The following is a 19,573-nucleotide window of genomic DNA, read 5'->3' as shown; positions in this document are numbered from 1 at the left end:
CATGGCCACCAAATAAGTGAAGACAGTGCACAACTTCTAAGCCATCACTAATAAATGTCAAACAATCTATCTAACAATTGCTAAATAATAGTGCTGTTAACTAGGGCAGATGAGCCTGTTAGCATTAGCTTAGCTAGCATGAAAACAGCTCTGCGTACCACAGAACATGTTCGATTCTGGCTAACTAAAACAATACAGGTTTAGCTGATTTTTCAAATCTGAGCAAGTGAAGTCGAGCTAAGGGCGCTGAAAGGTGAAAGGTGAGATTAAACCTGTTCCGTGGTCTCTGCAGCCGTGGTTTCTGCAGACTGATCAGTGATCATGTTTTAAATACTGCCTTATACCTTATTACTGTCGTAACGGCCAACCCTATCAAGAATTGTCCAATTTAACTAACATTGCCTACCTACTAGTTTGGTATCATGATAACTCTAGCTGCAACCTTCCATAAACAATCTATTAAATACTACTATTAATATTACTTAACTGACAAATCAAACCATTATGACTGTCCTCTGTAGCTGCCAACATTCAAATTTCCAGCTGTGTAACTCTTCCATGGTTAAACAAGATAACAAAGGGCTTTATCGCCACCTACACTTCCCATAGTGTACTGCAATTTGTCAGAATTACCTTTTTTTTTAAATAAATGACACATAATGTCATCAAGCGCTGATCCATCGAGTTTAAGTGTTTTGTATCAGTAAATGATTAATGAAGTTGCACTGAGATGCAGTGAGGCATCAACACATGATTTTAGATTTATATGGAGGAAGTGCTAGCCGGAGTGACATTACACCCTGACAAGGGAACATGATTAAGAGAGTTAAGACATTACCATCTCTCATTTCTCACTCATACACACACTCTTTCTCTCCCTCTCTACTTTCGTTGCAGCCTCACATTTCACACCCCCTCCGCCTTTGGGATTACACATCAAATCTCTCGCTACCTTACCAACCGCTGCTATGGCAACTGCCGGCGAGCGCCGAGCAGTGGGAATATATTGGGGCTGTGTGAGCGAGAGCAAGTGCAGTGTCCATATCCTGCCTCGCTTCGTAATTACAGGGCCACACCACCCAGTAATAACCACCAGCAACTCCTCTATCACCAACTGCAGCTGAGAGAAACCATTGACTGTGCTGGAGATTAGCCGAGTCTGAACATATCAACCATGCACGGGCTCATGCACATACACCTACACACAGGTGCCTATTTGTTATCTGTCTTTCTTTATCTATGTACATGCATCACCAACATAGGTCTGATATCTTTAACCAGATTCCATGGATGTAACGCATATCACTGTTGTCGGAAGAAAACCTCGTAACCTGGTAACTTTACAGGGGAAGTAAAAAACCTACTTTACTTTTAATGTTAGTCAATGGAACCAGAGTTTTTCCACAGGTCCTTTTGAGCCATTTTTTCAGTCCATTCATCATTAAATTTACATACAATGTAAAGGGTAACAGGAATTTTCATATTATGTCAAAAACTGAAAAACGACAAAAATGGATGACGAGGTTTTCTTCCGACAACAGCGATATGCATGATCAGCAGCCCTGGATGTTCACTGGAGAAATTTCAGCAGCTGGATAAAATCATGCTCTAATCTTGGAATAGTTTGTAGAAAAATTAAAAGTTCAAGTTTTTCCTCTTTTACTACAAGAAGTGGTGTCTGAAAGTTTGCTTTCTTAATTTTGCGCTGGAGCTATGAGGATAATTTAGTTACCAAGTAATGGAAGCTTATGTTGCGCTCGACTCAAGCTGGAAGTGGAAGCTTGGAATTGCATATTTTTTTTACCTCTGTATGTATACTAGCCACAAAGAGGGAAAAATTGAGTAAGAAGCTAATCAGCTAACACTAGAGATATGAGTGATACCTTTGATGTATTCACCTTATCAAAACAGCAAATTTTATAGATCTAACCAACGGCTGTGTCTGAACGGTGACTGATCCAAAGCAAATCTCATTTAAAAGCAAAGAAGTGGTGCTTTATTACTACTGATGGTGTGAGTAGCCATGCTGACTTGATGCCATATGCTGAGCTTGGAATTGAGAATTCCCAGGCAAGGGGGCATTTTCATTGTTTTTTCCTAACTGAGGTCAGAATTTCCAAATCATGAGTTTGTTAAGCACAGCACTGTATCTCGCCAATCATTGTTCTAGCTTCCTGAATAAATCATCACACTCTGTACAGAATTATGCACAAAATTCAGGCTTCTGAATGACTGCTACTTCTGTTTTCAGCTATTCAATATAGCTGAAGATTAACTGTTTTAATAACAGAGCAATTTTCGAATTGCAAGAGCAGCAAATTTAATTATAGCCTACATAACCTCAGCTATTTTAAATGGAAAAATTTAACACTGAACTGCCTGTAGAGGAGCTAGACCAATCAAATCAAAACAACACAACCACATCTAACTGGAAGCAACTAGCAGTGTTCAAAGCTTCAAGTCAGAAAAAGAAAGGCTGAACATGTTTGTCTTCGTGGCCCAAAATCACAGGACTGGAGCTTAATTTCTAGACAATAATCACAATGTAAATCGCAGTCACATGACTGGTTAGAAAAATCACAATTAGGTATTTTCCCCCAAATGGTCAGCCCTATTATTCAGCATCCTTCCTTCCATTTTCATTTAATTTTTTATGTGATTACTGTCATTGCATGACATACTGTTTTCAAGAAAAAAGGACAAATGTAGAGACAAAATTAAGGTTTTACGATGGCTACAGCTCAGTTTTTAGATAAGCGATATACTTTTTCTCAAAAATTATATAAACAGATTGTTATACATAATCAAGTCTATTTGAGATTACTTAACAAGTTGAAACAGTTTGAAGTGAGCGGGGAATAAATTACGTATGCACAGTGTTAATTGTTACACTGTTAAAAAGTTAAAGAGGTCAGCTCAACTCAAAATGATATAGTAACTGATTACATGGCTTTTCCTGAGTTGACTTAACTCGAGCACACAAGAGTTTACACAACTCGAACGTCTTAGTTGAGTCAAAAGTTCTCTTAAATTTTTTGTTCTCCATCTCACTGAGGTAAATAAAGTAAACTTGTTTTTTCATACTCAACTTCCCCACTAGCCAGGGCTCTTTCTATCACACAATCCTGCTAAAATTTTCTTCCTCTTGAATACGCACTTATGGATGGCTATGGCATTGCTGGGACTCAAACTCACAACCTCCTGTTGGGGTGATGGCTTGGTCCACTGCACCACTCAGGAACACATGAAACTCAGATTTTGTTTCTACAAATGTTTAATATACTGGAGAAAATATTTGTTGTTTTAACTTTAAAGCAAAGCAATGAGGTGCAACTGTCTAACAATTCATCCCGACATCAGGAGGTTGTGAGTTTGAATCCCAGAAATACCATAACTGTACATATCCGGAAGCCCCAGGGGAAAATATGCCAGAAGGGAATGTGTGATAGAAGGAGCGCCAGCTAATGGGGAAATTGAGTAAAAAACATGCAAATTCAGTTTTGTTTATCTAACTAAGATGCAGACCTAGAAATAGTAGCTGGGAGAATTTTTGACTCAACTAAGAAGTTTGAGCTGGGTGAACTCTGGTGTGCTCGGTTACTATATCATTTTAAGTTGAGCTGACTTCTCATTTTTTAGTGTAGGGATATAAAGCTGCCATTACTGGTGCTGTATCTCAGATGCAAAACTAAAGAAGCAAACTTCAGACACCGTAGATGTCTTAGCTGATGAAGAAAGATGTGTAAATTTGATTTTCATGATAAAATGTTCCTTTATAGGAGAACCTCAGCACAGACAGGAAGCCACAGTGAACAAGCGCAAGACAGAACTGGCTAATTTCAGAGAGATGGGCCAAAGATGATTTGAAGAGAAAGATAAAGCATCAGCAAAAGGTCAAATGTGCAGAGGAGATAAAGACGTATATTAAGAAGAATTTGAAGAAATGCTGTGTGAATACACGTCTACTGTCTAGACCAGTGGTTTCTAATATAGTCCTCAGCCAACCCCCCAGACAGTCCACGATTTTCTGCATCCCTATATGTTTCGGGTTGTGTTGGAGCACAAATGTGGACCGTATGGAGAGGCTTGAGGACCAGGTTGGAAACCACTGGTCACGAACGTTCTACAGTGAACTGTACAGTTACGCTCTGGTAACAGGAGAACTCACCACGATCATCTCCGACGGCTCCAGGACGATGCACTCACATCCGCGACGCAAGCTTCCAGCAGAGCGCTTCCCAAAACTAGGAGAGAAAGAGGACAGTGTATTACTTGTGGAAGCATTTACTGAGAATAGAAAGGCTCAGACTAAAAACCTGTTGATGGGATGCTAACACACACAGACACACACTGCAGTGTTCCCAATCTGGGCTGCAAGATTCCACTGGGAGGAGAAAGATCCCAAGACTGGAAAAGTTCACCGGTTGACATCACAGAGCTCATGAATGGAGCACAGTGCCAGGCAGTGGGTGTGTGTGAGAGGCTTTATAGAAAAGAAATACAGAGGGAACCCACATATGGAAATACAGCGTGGAGTGAAAACACTTATACATAAATAGGCACACATTCCAACATGTATGACTTGACCTCCTTGAACTCTGGGATTATTATTCAGTTATTCATTAATTATCCATTAATCTTGAATACTCACTTGACATTTAAACATTTTATTTTAAATTCTACAAACTGTTCACCAAAAGGTATTTTTAAAAGTGAATATTCATCTTCAATGAATTAAATTTGAGAAACTGATTTCCACTTGTGAAATATGGTAAACTCTGGATAACAGCATTCTTCTTATTATTATTATTATTATCATAATCTTATTGTTATCGTTGCTTATATATATATATATATATATATATATATATATATATATATATATATATATATAGTATACACACACACACATACACACACACACACACCTCTAATTATAAGAGTGAGGAATCGTGGAGGTCTACATACAGACCCTCAAAGTTTAGGAGATTAAAATGAACTGCAATAGAAGTAAGATTTGTAAAAGTGTTCAGATTTTATTTACTAATTTAAGCAGTAAGATTCAACAATACAATTCACATATTTATTCTCAATTTTAAATCTGAGCTGTGTTAATATTGCTCACAGTGACCCCTTTTGTCACTGTCCTGTTTTGCTCATTGGTTTGAGCAATAATGCTGCTGGTTGCTGGTAAAGCACTTTTCTTTAACAGGAATGAGCTGACCACAAGCACAAAAGTCCAGAGCTCACACACAGACACAACTCTTCTGTTGGGAAACAAGTTAGTGCTACGTCAACCAATTCTATATTAATCTGACCAATGAGTCTCATTAGTGCTGCTGAGCTGGGGTTTAATAGGTGAGAGATTAGGCACTTGAAAACATGGGACTGTGCCCTCTCGATGCATCTTTTTTTTCTATACAGCGTTTCTATTTTCTCACTGTCTGAAGACTTGGTACTTTTAAAACAAAGTATTTGTAATGATCCATAATGAATTTACTTCCAATATCTTTTATTAATAAATCAAATGGAAGTGATGTGGGTGGGGTGGGGTGGGGGGGGTCGCTGTGTCAGTGAAATATCTTCGAGACGGGTCGTGTGCAACATAGCGAGAAAGCCCAGTTTCGCAACGACTCCGCAGACTGCAGGTCGCATAGCAGCGACGCGTTATTCGCATGTATAAGCAGCGCAGTTGGTTTCCTGGTACGTTAAATCTGTAACGAGAGACTCTCAAACACTAAACGGTTGCGAAGATGAAGTCGCTTCTTCTCCAGCTTCTTGTTCGAATTTTCCCGTTCCACCTTAAATGGTGCCGGATTTACATTCGGCGCCTCAGTCAGAATTTAAGGTGGAACGGGAAAATTCGAACAAGAAGCGACTTCAGCCTCGGAAAACAGTCGAACGCTGAGAGACATTTGAGGAAACTATTGAACTTTTGAGGAAAGGTTTTCTGGCGGAGATGGGAGGAAAGCGGCTACAGCTAAAGCTTAAAGCAGAGCGGAGTAAATCTGCGCTCTCGTTTATATTGTTTAGCCTATACTAGTACATTAGCACACACTGACACATACTGGACATTAAATGTGGCTCCCAAGCTGGTTTAATTTTTGTTGAAAGGACAAAATGTCTCTTCTGATCATTTGTGTTGTGACTCCTGATCTGACCTGGCTTTAATGCAGAGGGAGCCGGTCGGATTTCTCACTCATCCAGTTGTGTTTTTGTTGTGTGCCGCCACAGACTGTCCGGGCGCTGCACTTCCGAACTTTCAAGTTCCGCCTTTTACGTTCCGCCAACATTACATTATAAATTAAATATTTAGAAAAACGATTTTTGACATTTGTGAATCGATTCAGAATCGTTCACGTCCGCATCGCGATGCATCTAAGAATAGATTTTTTCCCGCACCCCTACTTTGCATGATTAAAGGGTTATTTGCATTGTGAACAGGTTCTTCAGATTGATGGAGAATGGTTCTTCAGATGCTGTAGATGGTTTCATTTTGAAAAGGGTTCTATATAGTACCAAAAAAGGGTTCTCCTATTGCTACAAGTTTGGCATCATAACATTAGAAGAACCCTTTTGGGTGCTATCTGTTTTTTCGGGGCCGATATTGGTTATTCGTAATCAAGGATGCCAATAACCAATATTTGATGCGGGACCAATATTCATTTACCATAAATTTGATGGTCGTAGTGAGATAATTTACAGAAATGCATTTCTATTGGTCCATTCATCATGAAATTTTCAGCTGTTGTGTTAAAATGATGTAGAAAAATAATAAAAATCGGCAAAAAATAAAAATAAAATTTATATACATACACACACACACACACACACACACACACACACACACACACACACACACACACACACACACATACAGACTAAATGAACAGATAAAAAATACAGTGCTTTAATTTTTTTTCCCCCAAGGTGGAAAAGGTGCAATGCCCCACTAATACATAAAACCACAATGATTCTTATTCAAACATGCTGTGCTGCACTAAATCCAACTAAACTCGGACAACTATGCTCTCTGTCAAAAAAAGTTGCAGATGGTCAGTGTACTGACGAAGTACTGATGACAACCACAATATACTCAGAAAAGCATGAGTTATCAAAACATTTGCATACTCTCCAACTCTAACATACAACCAATCTCATTTTCCATACATTTCCTGACAATTCTGAGATGCTCCTCTTCACAGTGTTGACTTAACATTCTCATTAATATCAAAAACTGTTGTATATAAGGACAGTTGTCCATATAAGTATATACAGAGATGGTAAAAGCCAACAGGTGGGTATCCCAGCATGCATTGGCAGCTATTTCTGCTCTTTATTGTGAGACCACACACTGTGAGGGTCTCCTCCATCTCATATTGTGCCTTTCCATTTCAGCTCTGAAATGACTGTAGCTGACCGCTTACCAGAGCAGCTCTGTATTCACTATTTCACTTCAATGATGCAGTTGACATCAGCTTATATTGCCCACCACTATCATACACATCAGGCAAACCTGACGTCCAGTAAACAGACACGGTTCCCATTTAAAACCAGGAAGCATGAGCTTAGAACAGAAAGATTTATGAGCAGCTGCAGTTGTAGAAGCACATTCCTTGGCCACTGAGCTCAGAAGAATTCAGTCCAGATTCTTTCCTTTTTTTCTGCTCCTGAGAGACATGATGCCCACCCTGCTGGCCTCCACATTCCACGTTACACAACGTCCGTGGTGTCTGGAATGTGATTTGATGACGACAACCACAACCACAACCACCCACACAGAGGTTTGTTTTTATACAATGTCAAGACTTGGGGTCATACATATCTCTCTCTTATATATATATATATATATATATACACACACACACACACACACACACACACACACGTATGTGTGTGTATATATATATATATATATATATAAAATATGGAGATAGAATAAGGCTAGAATCATTTTGTTTCTTCTGACATTTTAGGTTCCCCCTATTTTTCTGGATTTATGGACATTTTTGTCCCAGAAATGAACAAAAACAACACAAAGCCCCACAGAGACACATTCAAACATACAGGACAAAATCCACACTTCCCAAAGAGCATGGGGACCCCACAAACTCAAAGTGCTTTTACTTTTTCTGCCCTCCAATTCCACATTTTAAGCCAAGATTAAAGATTCATTGTGTAACTGCAGTCAGGGAAGGTCAACAAGGGTTAAAAGGTTTATAAAATAATGTGATGATATTCTACTGCAATGCCTTAAATCAATTAATACATACATACATAAAAACATGTAGTGAAAGAAAAACAAAAAAAAGCATCCCAGCACTGCACTAACTGCACGCCTCTCATGAACACCCAAACACCTCCAACCTTTTATTAGCCCACAGTGCAGTACGGAACAGAATGCACTGGACACCAACAGCATGACCGGTGCACTTTAACTAGCAGCACTACACTGAATGTATTCAGCACTTATTATACTTCGTTTCCCATAAAGCAGAAATGACAACTCAATCATTTTAAATGAAATAAATAAAAAAATAAAACAGATTTAACAAATTGATTCAGTCCATTTTGACCTATTTATAACAATATCTATTTTGACAGTCCTATGTACGTCCAATTTGACCATTATACAAAGAAAAAAAAACAACGAGTCAAGTGCTAAGTAAGTAAAAAATAAAGTTTTTAGAACACTAACACACAAACTACCTGTTGTTAAACGCTATACCTTTCAATGTCACTTCAGGGAAAAGTTCCTTATGGAAGCATAACCCCAATCCAAATCCTAGAGAGCTCTATATCCATCCGCAGGGATCTTTCCGGCACAAATACTCCAAACAAAGTGTTTCATCGGTGCGTCTTCCAATATGAGCGCGTACTAAGAACAAACACAGTAGATCCAACACAACCTTCCTGTATACACTCCATACACTCTCCCCCTCAGCCCTCACTCAGCCCGCTCTGTTTGCTGCCTTCATGCTCTGAGAGTACGCAGTAGTGGTGCATGTGAGAGACCGAGTGTGCGAGTGTGCGCCGCTGGGCGTTAGTGATGACGGACTGGTGCCAAAATTCCAGCCAGCCTCTTGCTTCCTGCGAAGCTGAGAGGGAGGGGCTAACTTCCAACCACTAAACACTGACCTCATGACCTCTGCTCCAAACAGTAGAAACTAAGGTTGAGAGACAGAGGCAGGGAAAGAAAGAGGAGAGGAAGACAGAGCAAGATTTATAGCTCTAAACTGAATTTCAGAGTCTAATGACGCTTATTGGTGATTCCTCTTATATTCAGAGGCAGTCAGTGCTGAACGCACCTTTAATCCATGAAGCAAACACAAGATATACTCTCACCCCTTCATGGGCGATGCATAATGTGGCTCTTTCTGCAGGTTAATCTACTCTTATCCGTTAATCAAGCAATTTTGCAGTGCTTTTGCTGCATTTTTATGATACGCACTTTACATGTAACGGCACTCTTAAACTCTCTTTCAAATCTATTGTTTTAATCAGGTGTTAATCATGTTTTTTTAACTTCTATTCTTGTTTGCTTTTTTTTAAAACAACTCTGTATTCTGACTCTGTATTTTCTCATTTGTAAGCACTTTGGATGACAGCAGCGTATGAAAGGTGCTACACAAACAAAGCCTATATGTAAAAAACGCAAGATAACAAAACCAAAATTGTGCATATTTTTTTCAGTTTAAATACGTTTTTGAACATTAAAACACACGAACAGGAAAATAAATCACAATCCAGTCACATTTGATTGTTTGATTAAACAAAACCGTAATAAGTTCTTACCGATCCTAATTCTATTCTGAATGAGCATCACAGCACATCCTACAATAAAGGAAGCCTCATGTATCTTTTATACAGTGATAGATAACATAGCAGCACACAGAAGGCACAGATTTTACAAGCTGATCCTTTATACTCTACCCAAATGTAGAAATGTACCTGCCTTTAACACCTCCGGTGGCAGATTTAAACAAGTTAACTGAGTCACTACTAATTTTTCAGAAAGGATCACACATGAGACTGGACTATGGTGTTATGAATGAAACACAATACAGAGCAGCCAATTGGAACAGAGGTCATTTACATATATCAGCGTTAAAGGCACAGTGACAGCACAGTGAAAGCACACGTACAAATGAATTACAAGAAAAATTGAGGATAATGGGCCCTTTAAAAGGTTTACAGAACCATCACATAATGCAAAGGTCCTACACCAACGTAACAGTCTTCCTACAACCTTTGAAGGGTCTCTAAACTTAAAAAAAAAGCTTTTTCGTACTCAAAGATATCATTTACAAAAATGGTTCTCAAGAAAGGTTTTTAGTAAACAAAGTTTTTCTTCTATGGAACTTCTCCAAAACAAACCTATCTGGCACAATCACTTTTAAGAACACACATCCGGGTACGTGTGCCAATCTTCCATTCTCTGAAACCCAAATTTAAACTGAAACTGTTTCTCCTGAGTGAATGAGCACAGCTATGCAAACTTACGTTCCTGCAACCCAATGCAGAAGGAGGCTTTTCTCCAGTGAGGAAATGACTTGTATCACACTGAAGAGAGTCACTCATCAGATGACTAGCAAGACTGTCTTATTACCCTAAAGGCAGACTTACGCACAGAGACTTCAAAGAAGCCACACACTGTGGTCAGTCTATGGAGTCAGACATTAGGCAAGCAGATTCTGGACATCGAGCTATTCTGTAAGAGGAGTAGACAGGACGGCAACAGCAAAAAGGAATGAGGAAATGACAGAAACCTCTATGTACAGTGAACAGAAACATTTCAGGGAAACTAGCCAAGTAGTTGATCCTCTATTTAAAAACTTTTAAAAGTTTTTCTTTCAATGTAAAATGAATGGAATATGAATACAGCGAGCTGCATCCAGGTCTTCATTAATGTCACACAGATCTCTCAATGTAGTTTAGGACATAGTGTGACTATGTTTGGGCACCTCTGGGCAAATGGCTTGTTTTGTTTATTTTCTAAGTGAAAATAAGTTAACACATCCTCTACAGAGAACACACTTTTGCACACTTTAATGCACAATTACTGTTTATTTGCTGGAAATCTATTTACTGGAAAAAAACGCAATATAAAATGTGGCAAAGTTATGCCGCATGAAATATGGTTGTTTTACTTTTTATAATGTTAAATGCAGCAAATAAATGGAAATCATGCAATAAAATTAGCAGAATCGTGACATATTTAAGTTAGTACTCTGTAGAGAATGTGTTACCTTATTTTCACCAACAAATCAACAAAACATATAGGGGTGTTAAAATTGTTTGCATAAGCTAACAATAGTGTACATTAATTTTCCCAGCCCATACTGGCTTTACTGCAATGTATTAAAAATTAGGATAAGATTTATTTGATGTTTAACAGTTTAGAAATCATTATTTCTATGTCGTTCACTTTTCACTGCTAAATGAATGTGTTGGGTTTTTTCTTCAGGGCAAATTTTGCAAGGGATTTGATGACCAAAAAAACAGCTACGGAAAAATACTCAGTGGAATCTGCCATTATGTGTGGGGTCTCTCACATTTTATAAATTAGGATAAAAAAAAAAAAAATCCTTTACCATGAGCCAAGCATTACGAAAAACTTGTCATAACATTTACAGTGTGAATTACTACAGCGAACAATAGAGGAAACCAAATACCATGTTAAATCGTGCTCTAAACAATAGAAGCCATTGTTGGCGGCGGAGCCTGAAAATGCCTATTTTCAGCTCTACCTTGTTGCGTAATCCCTGGCACAAGTAGCAGGTGGTCCTCTTGCTGCCATTTTCAGACACTGTTTCAAAACTCGATTCTAATCATCACTTTGGAACCCATTATTTTGTGTAATTCTGGTGGGTGTTACGTAATTGTGCTCTTGGTAGATGTATTTTGAGAACAGAAAGAGTTTTTAGCCTCCATTTCCACAGTGATGAAATGCTAAACATTTAAACTAGGCCCACAAAGTGAAGGTAGGCCTAACAGCTCTTACTAACCTCAAGCATACAAGCACACCAGCATGCTTTTAGATGCTAGAGCTGCACAATTTATCATTTAGTCATCTATAATACAATGTTAGAAATATGAGTATCACAGAAGGTTGACAAAGGGAAATGAACCCTCTGACAAATCATAAAGTTTCTGACTGTGTGCAGTGAGAATCTTGATTTTAGAAGACTTTCTGAGGGTATTTTTTTTTCAGAATGAAGCCCTTCAGCCTATACAAAAAACAAACAATTACGGTCAAACCAGATCTTTTTTGACATAAGAATGTATGGCACAACATAACACATTCAAAATGTATAATCACATATAATCACAATGTGGTCCATATTGTGAAGCTAAGGAGGTTAGATGCTGTCAAATGTCTCTAAATGTGCAGTTTTATTTGACACGTTTAACAGCAGAAAAACTCTAAAAATAAATCGTTCTGATGTTGTGAGGTATATAAAGATGTCTTTGCAGGTGAGAAAATTCAAACTCACCACAGGCCACTGGCACTATTGAGACAAAGAGTGAAACAATCACTCTTTTTCTACAGCATGATAAAAACAGATCATCTCAGCAGGGATTAACAGTAACGCATTAAAAGGTGTTTGTACTTTGAAAGGTGCTCATATAACAGTGTGAAAATTATAAAATATCCTAATCACTGCCTACAGCGTGAATATCATCATACAGATATTATAGAACGCAACAGACATGTCCCTACACCAGCAAATTCCTTATCAAACTGGGAGTGAGTACAATGAAGCTTGGAGAGTACAATACAGGTATGAGTCATAGTTTTAAACGCTGTGAATAGAATTTGAGAGCACTGTCAATTAAATGTCTGGGATCATGGGCATGTCTTCTTGGTCAGTTTATGACTTAAAACATTAAATGATAAAATATAGGCTTGTATCTCTGAATGAGATGAATGCTGGCTTTACACGGTGAAAGCTTCATGTAACTTTAGTTGCTTGAAACCTACATGGAACTAAATAGCGCTTGAGCGGCCAGCAACTCATTTGAATTTCAGCCAGAACAGTTGCAAGCGTCTCAACTTCATGAAACAAGTCTAATGAACAGGTTTCAGCAAATGAAAATCGCAGTAATGCGTCACATGATCACACTGAACATCATACTTTCAAACAGGTGGACAAAAAACAGAAGATCAAATAGGGAGACCCCCCCCAGCTGACTCGTGGTTGGTGATTTTACATTTGTTCTGTGATCATTATTGAATTGCTTTGTGCATCTGTCAAACTGCACAGAAATTGTGTTGCATGCTTACAACATGCAACTAATTGTAGTTAAGGTTGCACCATGTAACACCAGCCTGAGCTAATATAACAAATCAACAGCATATATTAGGCAAATGAAAGCTTGGTTTACATGATGAATGATGTGATCCTGCACATGCACGTTTCTGCAACGTGCTTCTACAGACATGGCATTCATGGGTTTGAAACTTAAAACTGCCCTTTGTGCACATGACCGCTAGTGGTGCTATAAGTCTTTAATAGACTAAGTTATTGGAAGCTAACAAAAAAAACAAGCTCATTTACTTGCCACTCTGTAAAAGCTGCAGCATGAACACTTAAATCCTTAAATATCACAAAAATCCTAAACGCATAAGCCTTTTCTGTGCATCGTGCTACAGTATGGCCTCCTGCCAAACGCGATCTGTATCTCCTCTCTCTCTTCCTCTACTTCTAACCTGAGAGGTTTACTACAGTGGAGGCTGATCTGATTGGCTCTGCGTGTGACTGTGTGTTTGAGAGTGAAGTCACTGTGACTATAATCTGTCATGTGGCTTGGATTGCTTGGACTTGTTCAGGCTTAGAGGAACACTGACCGGAGTGTGAACATACGGGCTGCAGTGGCCTTTTTGAAGTCATTTAAACTGCATGCTATGAAATCCATGCCAGATATTATTTCCGTGCACCTCTTGCCACACATGAGTACTGCATTTAGAAGAGGAACACTCAGTGCTGTGAGAAGACCTCACAGGCAGCAGACACATAGTACACAGCTGTAATCACCTCCCAAGTAAACTGCTGGTATGACTAATGGATGCTTCAGAGGACATGCTAAAAGATACAGATAAGGGCTGAACTATACATCATTGCTGTTCAAAGAAAAAGAACCCTCTCCAAAATAGTATATATATATATATATATATATATATATATATATATATATATATATATATATATATAGCACATTTTTTTCTAGTTTAAAAAGATGTGTGTGTGTGTGTGTGTGTGTGTGTGTGTGTGTATATATATATATATATATATATATATATACATACACATACACTGATTATTTTTAGATGTTACCCAGTACATTTTAAGCACAACAGTACACTTAAAGCATATATATATATATATATATATATAGTCAGGTCCATAAGTATTTGGACAGTGACACAATTTCTGTAATTTTTCCTTAGTACACTGCCACAATGGATTTGAAATGAAGCAATCAGAATGTAATTGAAGTGTAGATTCTCAGCTTTAATTCAGTGGGTTTAACAAAAATATTGCAATAACTGTTTAAGAACTACAGCCATGTTTTACATTGTCCCTCCATTTTCACAGGCTTAAAAGTCATTAGACAAACTTAACATAATTCCTAATACAATGATTACTTTTCATATTTACATGCAAATCCTTTGCAGGCAATGACTGCCTGAAGTCTTAACCCATGGACATCAAATGCTTAGTTTCCACCCTTGAGATGCTTTGTGAGGTCTTTAATACAGCTGCCTTCAGCTGCTGCTTGTTTTGCAGCATTTGACTGAATCTGAGCAGAAAATGCAGCTCATCCTGCGGCTTCTATCAGCAGTCATATCATCAGTAAACACCAGTGACCCAGTTCCATTGGCAGCCATACATGCCCATGCCATAACACTACCTCCACCATGTTTGACGGATGATGTGGTACGCTTTAGATCATGAGCTCTTCCTTTCTTCTCTACACACATCTTTTGTACTGTCTGGTACAAGTTATTTTTGGCCTAAAGAATCTTGGTCCATGGTCTAAAGAATCTTGGTCCAGAGCTGGGCAGACTTTTTAGATGTTTTCTAGCAAAGTCCAATCTGGCCTTTCAGTTCTTGAGTGTTACAGGTCGTTCGAATCTTTAGGTAAATTATCTGTATTTACATTCATTCTTTTTAAGAATGTGCCAAATTGTTGATTTGGCCACTCCTGGCCGTGAAACTGCTTATCAGTCACCTGTCAAACTACTTTTGAGCCTGTGAAAATTGAGAGACTATGTAAAATGGCTGTAATTCCTGAATCTCAATGTTTCCCCAACACTATACAAATGAATATTCTATTTCTATACAAAACTACCAAAATGGACAGATATTTGAAGCATGTGATAGTCAAAATCATTAGGAAGGTCACAATTTATATTTAAAAAAAAAATCCCAAATGTTACATTTTGCACATACTGAAAACAAAGTAATATTACTGTAGTATTAACTAGCAGCCTAGCATATCTGCATATATGATATACTGTTTATGTGTCCCTCAACAATATTATTTTATATTAATCAGTAGCAAGTTTCCTTTTTGTAAATGCTGTTTGTGTCTGTTTAACAGGCCAAACTATCCAAACCAAACATGTTAAAAGCTATGTCAAAACTACTGCAAGATATTCTTATGATCGCAATATGTAGCAGTGTGATCGCAGGAACTAGTATTCCGTCCCCATCGTGCAGCCCTGTCAGTGAGTACACAGAACCCTGGGATCCAACAGGGTATTGCACTCCAAATTTCAAAGCAGAGGTCACATGATGGTGCTTTATAATGCTTGAGGACATACCTGGATCTAGGCAGGAACATGGACTCTTTGATGAACACAGATCCAGACAGCAAAATGTACCAGCAGCTGCCAATGTCATCTGGACTGAGAGAGAGAAAAAGAGAGAGAAAGTGGGGGGGGGTGGGGATATGAGAGAGGGATGGGAGTTAGTTTCAATGAATAAGGCATAGATACAGTGCACACATTGACTCCCACATTCCAGTTAAAAAGGATGAGACAGTTGTAAACTGCTTCTAACCCTGCATTCTCAAGCTTGTGGTCTAGTTTACTGTCACTGAAACCAAGTTGCAAAAACAGCTCAAGTTTTTGTGATGTCACCAAAATCAAACACATTTACATACATCCATCGGAAAGTTATACAGAATTTTTCAGACTGAACTGCATTGTAATGAGGAACAATACAGGGCAGCCAATCAGAACAGATATGATTTACATATATTAGTCTTACATGCACAGTAATGTCTGTTTAATTCTAGGATAAAGAGAACTTTGAAAACAGTCACGTAGAAATGAATGACGACTGTTTCGCATACAAAAACCCACACAAACATCATAAGTGGACATCAGGTGGAACAAAATAAGTAAATAAAAATAAAACACAAGAACAATTTAGGATATGGGCCCTTTAATGATCCTTTGGGTAATAATGGGTAATTTGACTCCAGCAATTACTGTAACTGCAAGCAGGCTTTAAGCGGAACAGATGATTTATCGGTCTGTTTAAGATTCTGCAAACTAGTGAAATACTTTCCCACCAAAGTGATCTGTGAACTTTCTGAATCACAGACGAGCACACATTCTGACTCAGCGCTGTTGCTACACACTTTGATCAACGTAGGACACACAGTCATCACAATATGAACAACAAATATCCAATAATATCTGATAAATTTCATAACTGAAATACTTGAAAATAGTAACAAATTCAACTAGTCAATTATCACTTATATGAAAAGAGGCACTTCCATGGGGTAAACTATGTTTCCCCAGTGGCACGCAGTGGTCAGCAGGGCTGGGCAATATGATGATATTTATCGTTATTGTGATAAAATATATTTCAATATATCACAATATACACTTCCAGCATATCGTGTATACCTGTAGGTACTTCTAGAGCACTGAACAACTGCATGTTTAATTACAAAGAGACCATCATTAGTTGTGTTCAGTTGGATTCAGTGCAGCACAGAAAGTGAAAAGTTGAATATAAATCGTTGTATTTTTAGTTTTCAATAGTACTTATTTTTTTGTCTGTTTTAACTCATCAGATGTCAGCAAATAAATATCACACTGTGTATCATGGAAATTATATTAAAGAAAATAAACATAACATGTCCTGTGGAAAAGTTATGGTGTATGTTATATTTTATATATATATATATAAATAAGTAGAAATTGTGCACTAATATTTGCAGAAACATGTCATATTTAACTGTGTTCTCTGCAGAGGAAGCGCTCACTTATTTTCACTTATTAACAAAACTTGTCAATTTGACTGGAAAAGCTTAAAAATTTGCATATGACTGTGAATCAATAGAAACCTATGCAATAGCAGTACAAAAACAAACCAACAATAATAATACCCATAACAGTTTACAAAAATAATAAATAACATCACAAGAAGAAGCAGCACTTAGATTTTTTTCTTTCAATCATTTAAATGGAACATTTAGAGCTTTTCTCTCTCTCATAGAATATTCAAACATTTAAGATAAAATTCAATAGAATATTCGAAAATAAAAATATTCAACAGTTGTAGCCCTAATATGAACAAAAAATGGACACAATTGTTATTTTTTTAGGAAACTGTATTGTGTATTGCGCTAGAACACATTGAGTGTTTCTTGCTTGGACGGACACTGAAAAGGATTCCATCAAAGAAACAGACAGTAGAGATGTTCCTACACAGTAGCAGTGAAAAAAAAAAGTCAAACAGACAGAAATAAATGTGGAAGCTATCATCACATCCACCCTCTTTCACTCTCTCTCTCTCAAATATAGCTCCACTAACAGGAGGACGAGTGTGTGTTTAAGAAAATAGCACGCTGACACACAGCTCTGTAAATACTCTCTCTCTCTCTCTCTCTCTCTCTCTCTCTCTCTCTCTCTCTCTCTCTCTCTCTGAGAACAGAGGCGCGTTGAAAGAACTCTTGCAAGTGTTGGGTCAGCGCCAACATGTCTACAGAATTACTGACTAACTCCACCCTTCTCTTCCTCCTCCACGAAGTGTTGGAAGAAGGATTCTGCAGAGAGGTGTTATCCAGTTAACTGAGTCATTTTAGTCAAAATCAATAGATTAAAGTTTTTTGTTTTTTTTTAATGTAATAAAGTGATTTTAATTCTTTGTTTTTTTTTTATATTCTGCCTAAAGGCAAATCAAACTGTGAACACTTTGATGCACCAAAAAAATAAATAAATAAAAAATAAGACACGCTTGACCAAAACTAAAACCAAAAACATATTTTTTTATGCTTTTGAATAAACATAATAAAGAAATACAGTTTTATTACTGACAAAATAAGCTTTCAATAAGACAAAAAATAGCTGACGACAAAAATTTAAATTAATTTAACGGTAACACTTTATTTGGATAGTCCACTTTAGACGCTTTGTAAGTACTTCATTTACTTTCAAGTTACATTCAATTAAATATGTACTAAATTGACCAGAATTGTCTTTAACTCTAAACCTGGCTCTAATCTTAACCCTAACATTAACCTCAACCCAAAATCAAAACTCGACCCTCACTCTGGTCCAACCCTAACCCTGGTCCAACTCCTAGCCCTAACCCCACCAATTTATATATAACAAGAGTTATAACAGATAGTTTGTTAACAATTCGAACATCTGTAGATGATCTATAGGGGACTGTGGCATGTGGCCATCCCCTGGGCCCCGATGACAACCATGAGAGCTGGCAGGAAGGCATGGCCCGGACCCCAAGTGAGGACAAAGCCCTGTGAGGACGGATGGGGGAGCAGAACCGCGAGTGAGTGGGGGACAGCGCGTGAGTCCTGGGCACTGCCTCCAGTCCCGCAGCAAGGCCACTTTAACTTGCCTCATGCACACCACAGGGACTATAGTGGACTATTCAAATAAAGTGAGACCAAATTAACCTTTCACAATTATTAGCATGCACAGACACAGAATGTACAACGAAATGTTACCTCCTCAACAAAAGATGACAAAAGGCAAAAAAATCAATTATTTCTTAGTTATACTCTCTGCTTCTATTGTTTTGCTGTATTCTGCGTATCAAACATGATGTCATGTTACAATCTGGTATCAAACCTATAATGAAGAAGCTACTGAGCATGGTATGCCCTCTTGATATTCTATGTGGACTGAGATTCTAATAATCTCTGGTCTGATTTCCATCATAGGACTTCTTCACCCAGTGTTGATCTACTGCTGCTCAAATTGTTTGAAAGCCAATTGTCACTCAATGTCATTTACTGCACTTGATAATGAGCCATATGTTTTCAATAAGAGGCTGTTCTGGACTGCAGCCAGCTGTATATGTTGCTTCAAAATGTGTATACATATAACCATGTTGGGCCATGTTAGCAGACTGAAATGGTTGTAAAATAATAAATAAATAAATAAATAAACAAACAAACTGTTCACTTTCGTATTTTTTGCCTGTAGTGTATATAAACTGTTTCAGTAGGATCCACCATCAGCATTCATGCTATAATAGGGAAGCCTTCACTGCAGGATACCACACTTCTACCTGCGCCA

The 19,573-nt window shown here is 37.9% G+C and overlaps 1 protein-coding gene across 1 annotated transcript in view; it reads right to left on the bottom strand.

Moving 5' to 3' along the window:
- Nucleotides 1-19,573, bottom strand: part of rapgef2 (Rap guanine nucleotide exchange factor (GEF) 2) — a 163,960-nt gene that overhangs the window by 81,384 nt on the left and 63,003 nt on the right. Inside the window, 2 exon segments of the mRNA XM_036568773.1 lie at nucleotides 4,169-4,244; nucleotides 15,833-15,916. Coding sequence (XP_036424666.1) covers nucleotides 4,169-4,244; nucleotides 15,833-15,916 — 160 coding nt within the window.

The sequence above is a fragment of the Colossoma macropomum genome, unplaced genomic scaffold (genome assembly GCF_904425465.1).
Source record: "Colossoma macropomum unplaced genomic scaffold, Colossoma_macropomum, whole genome shotgun sequence".
Classification (NCBI taxonomy): Eukaryota; Metazoa; Chordata; class Actinopteri; order Characiformes; family Serrasalmidae; genus Colossoma; species Colossoma macropomum.
This window is presented reverse-complemented; position numbering and strand designations above follow the sequence as displayed.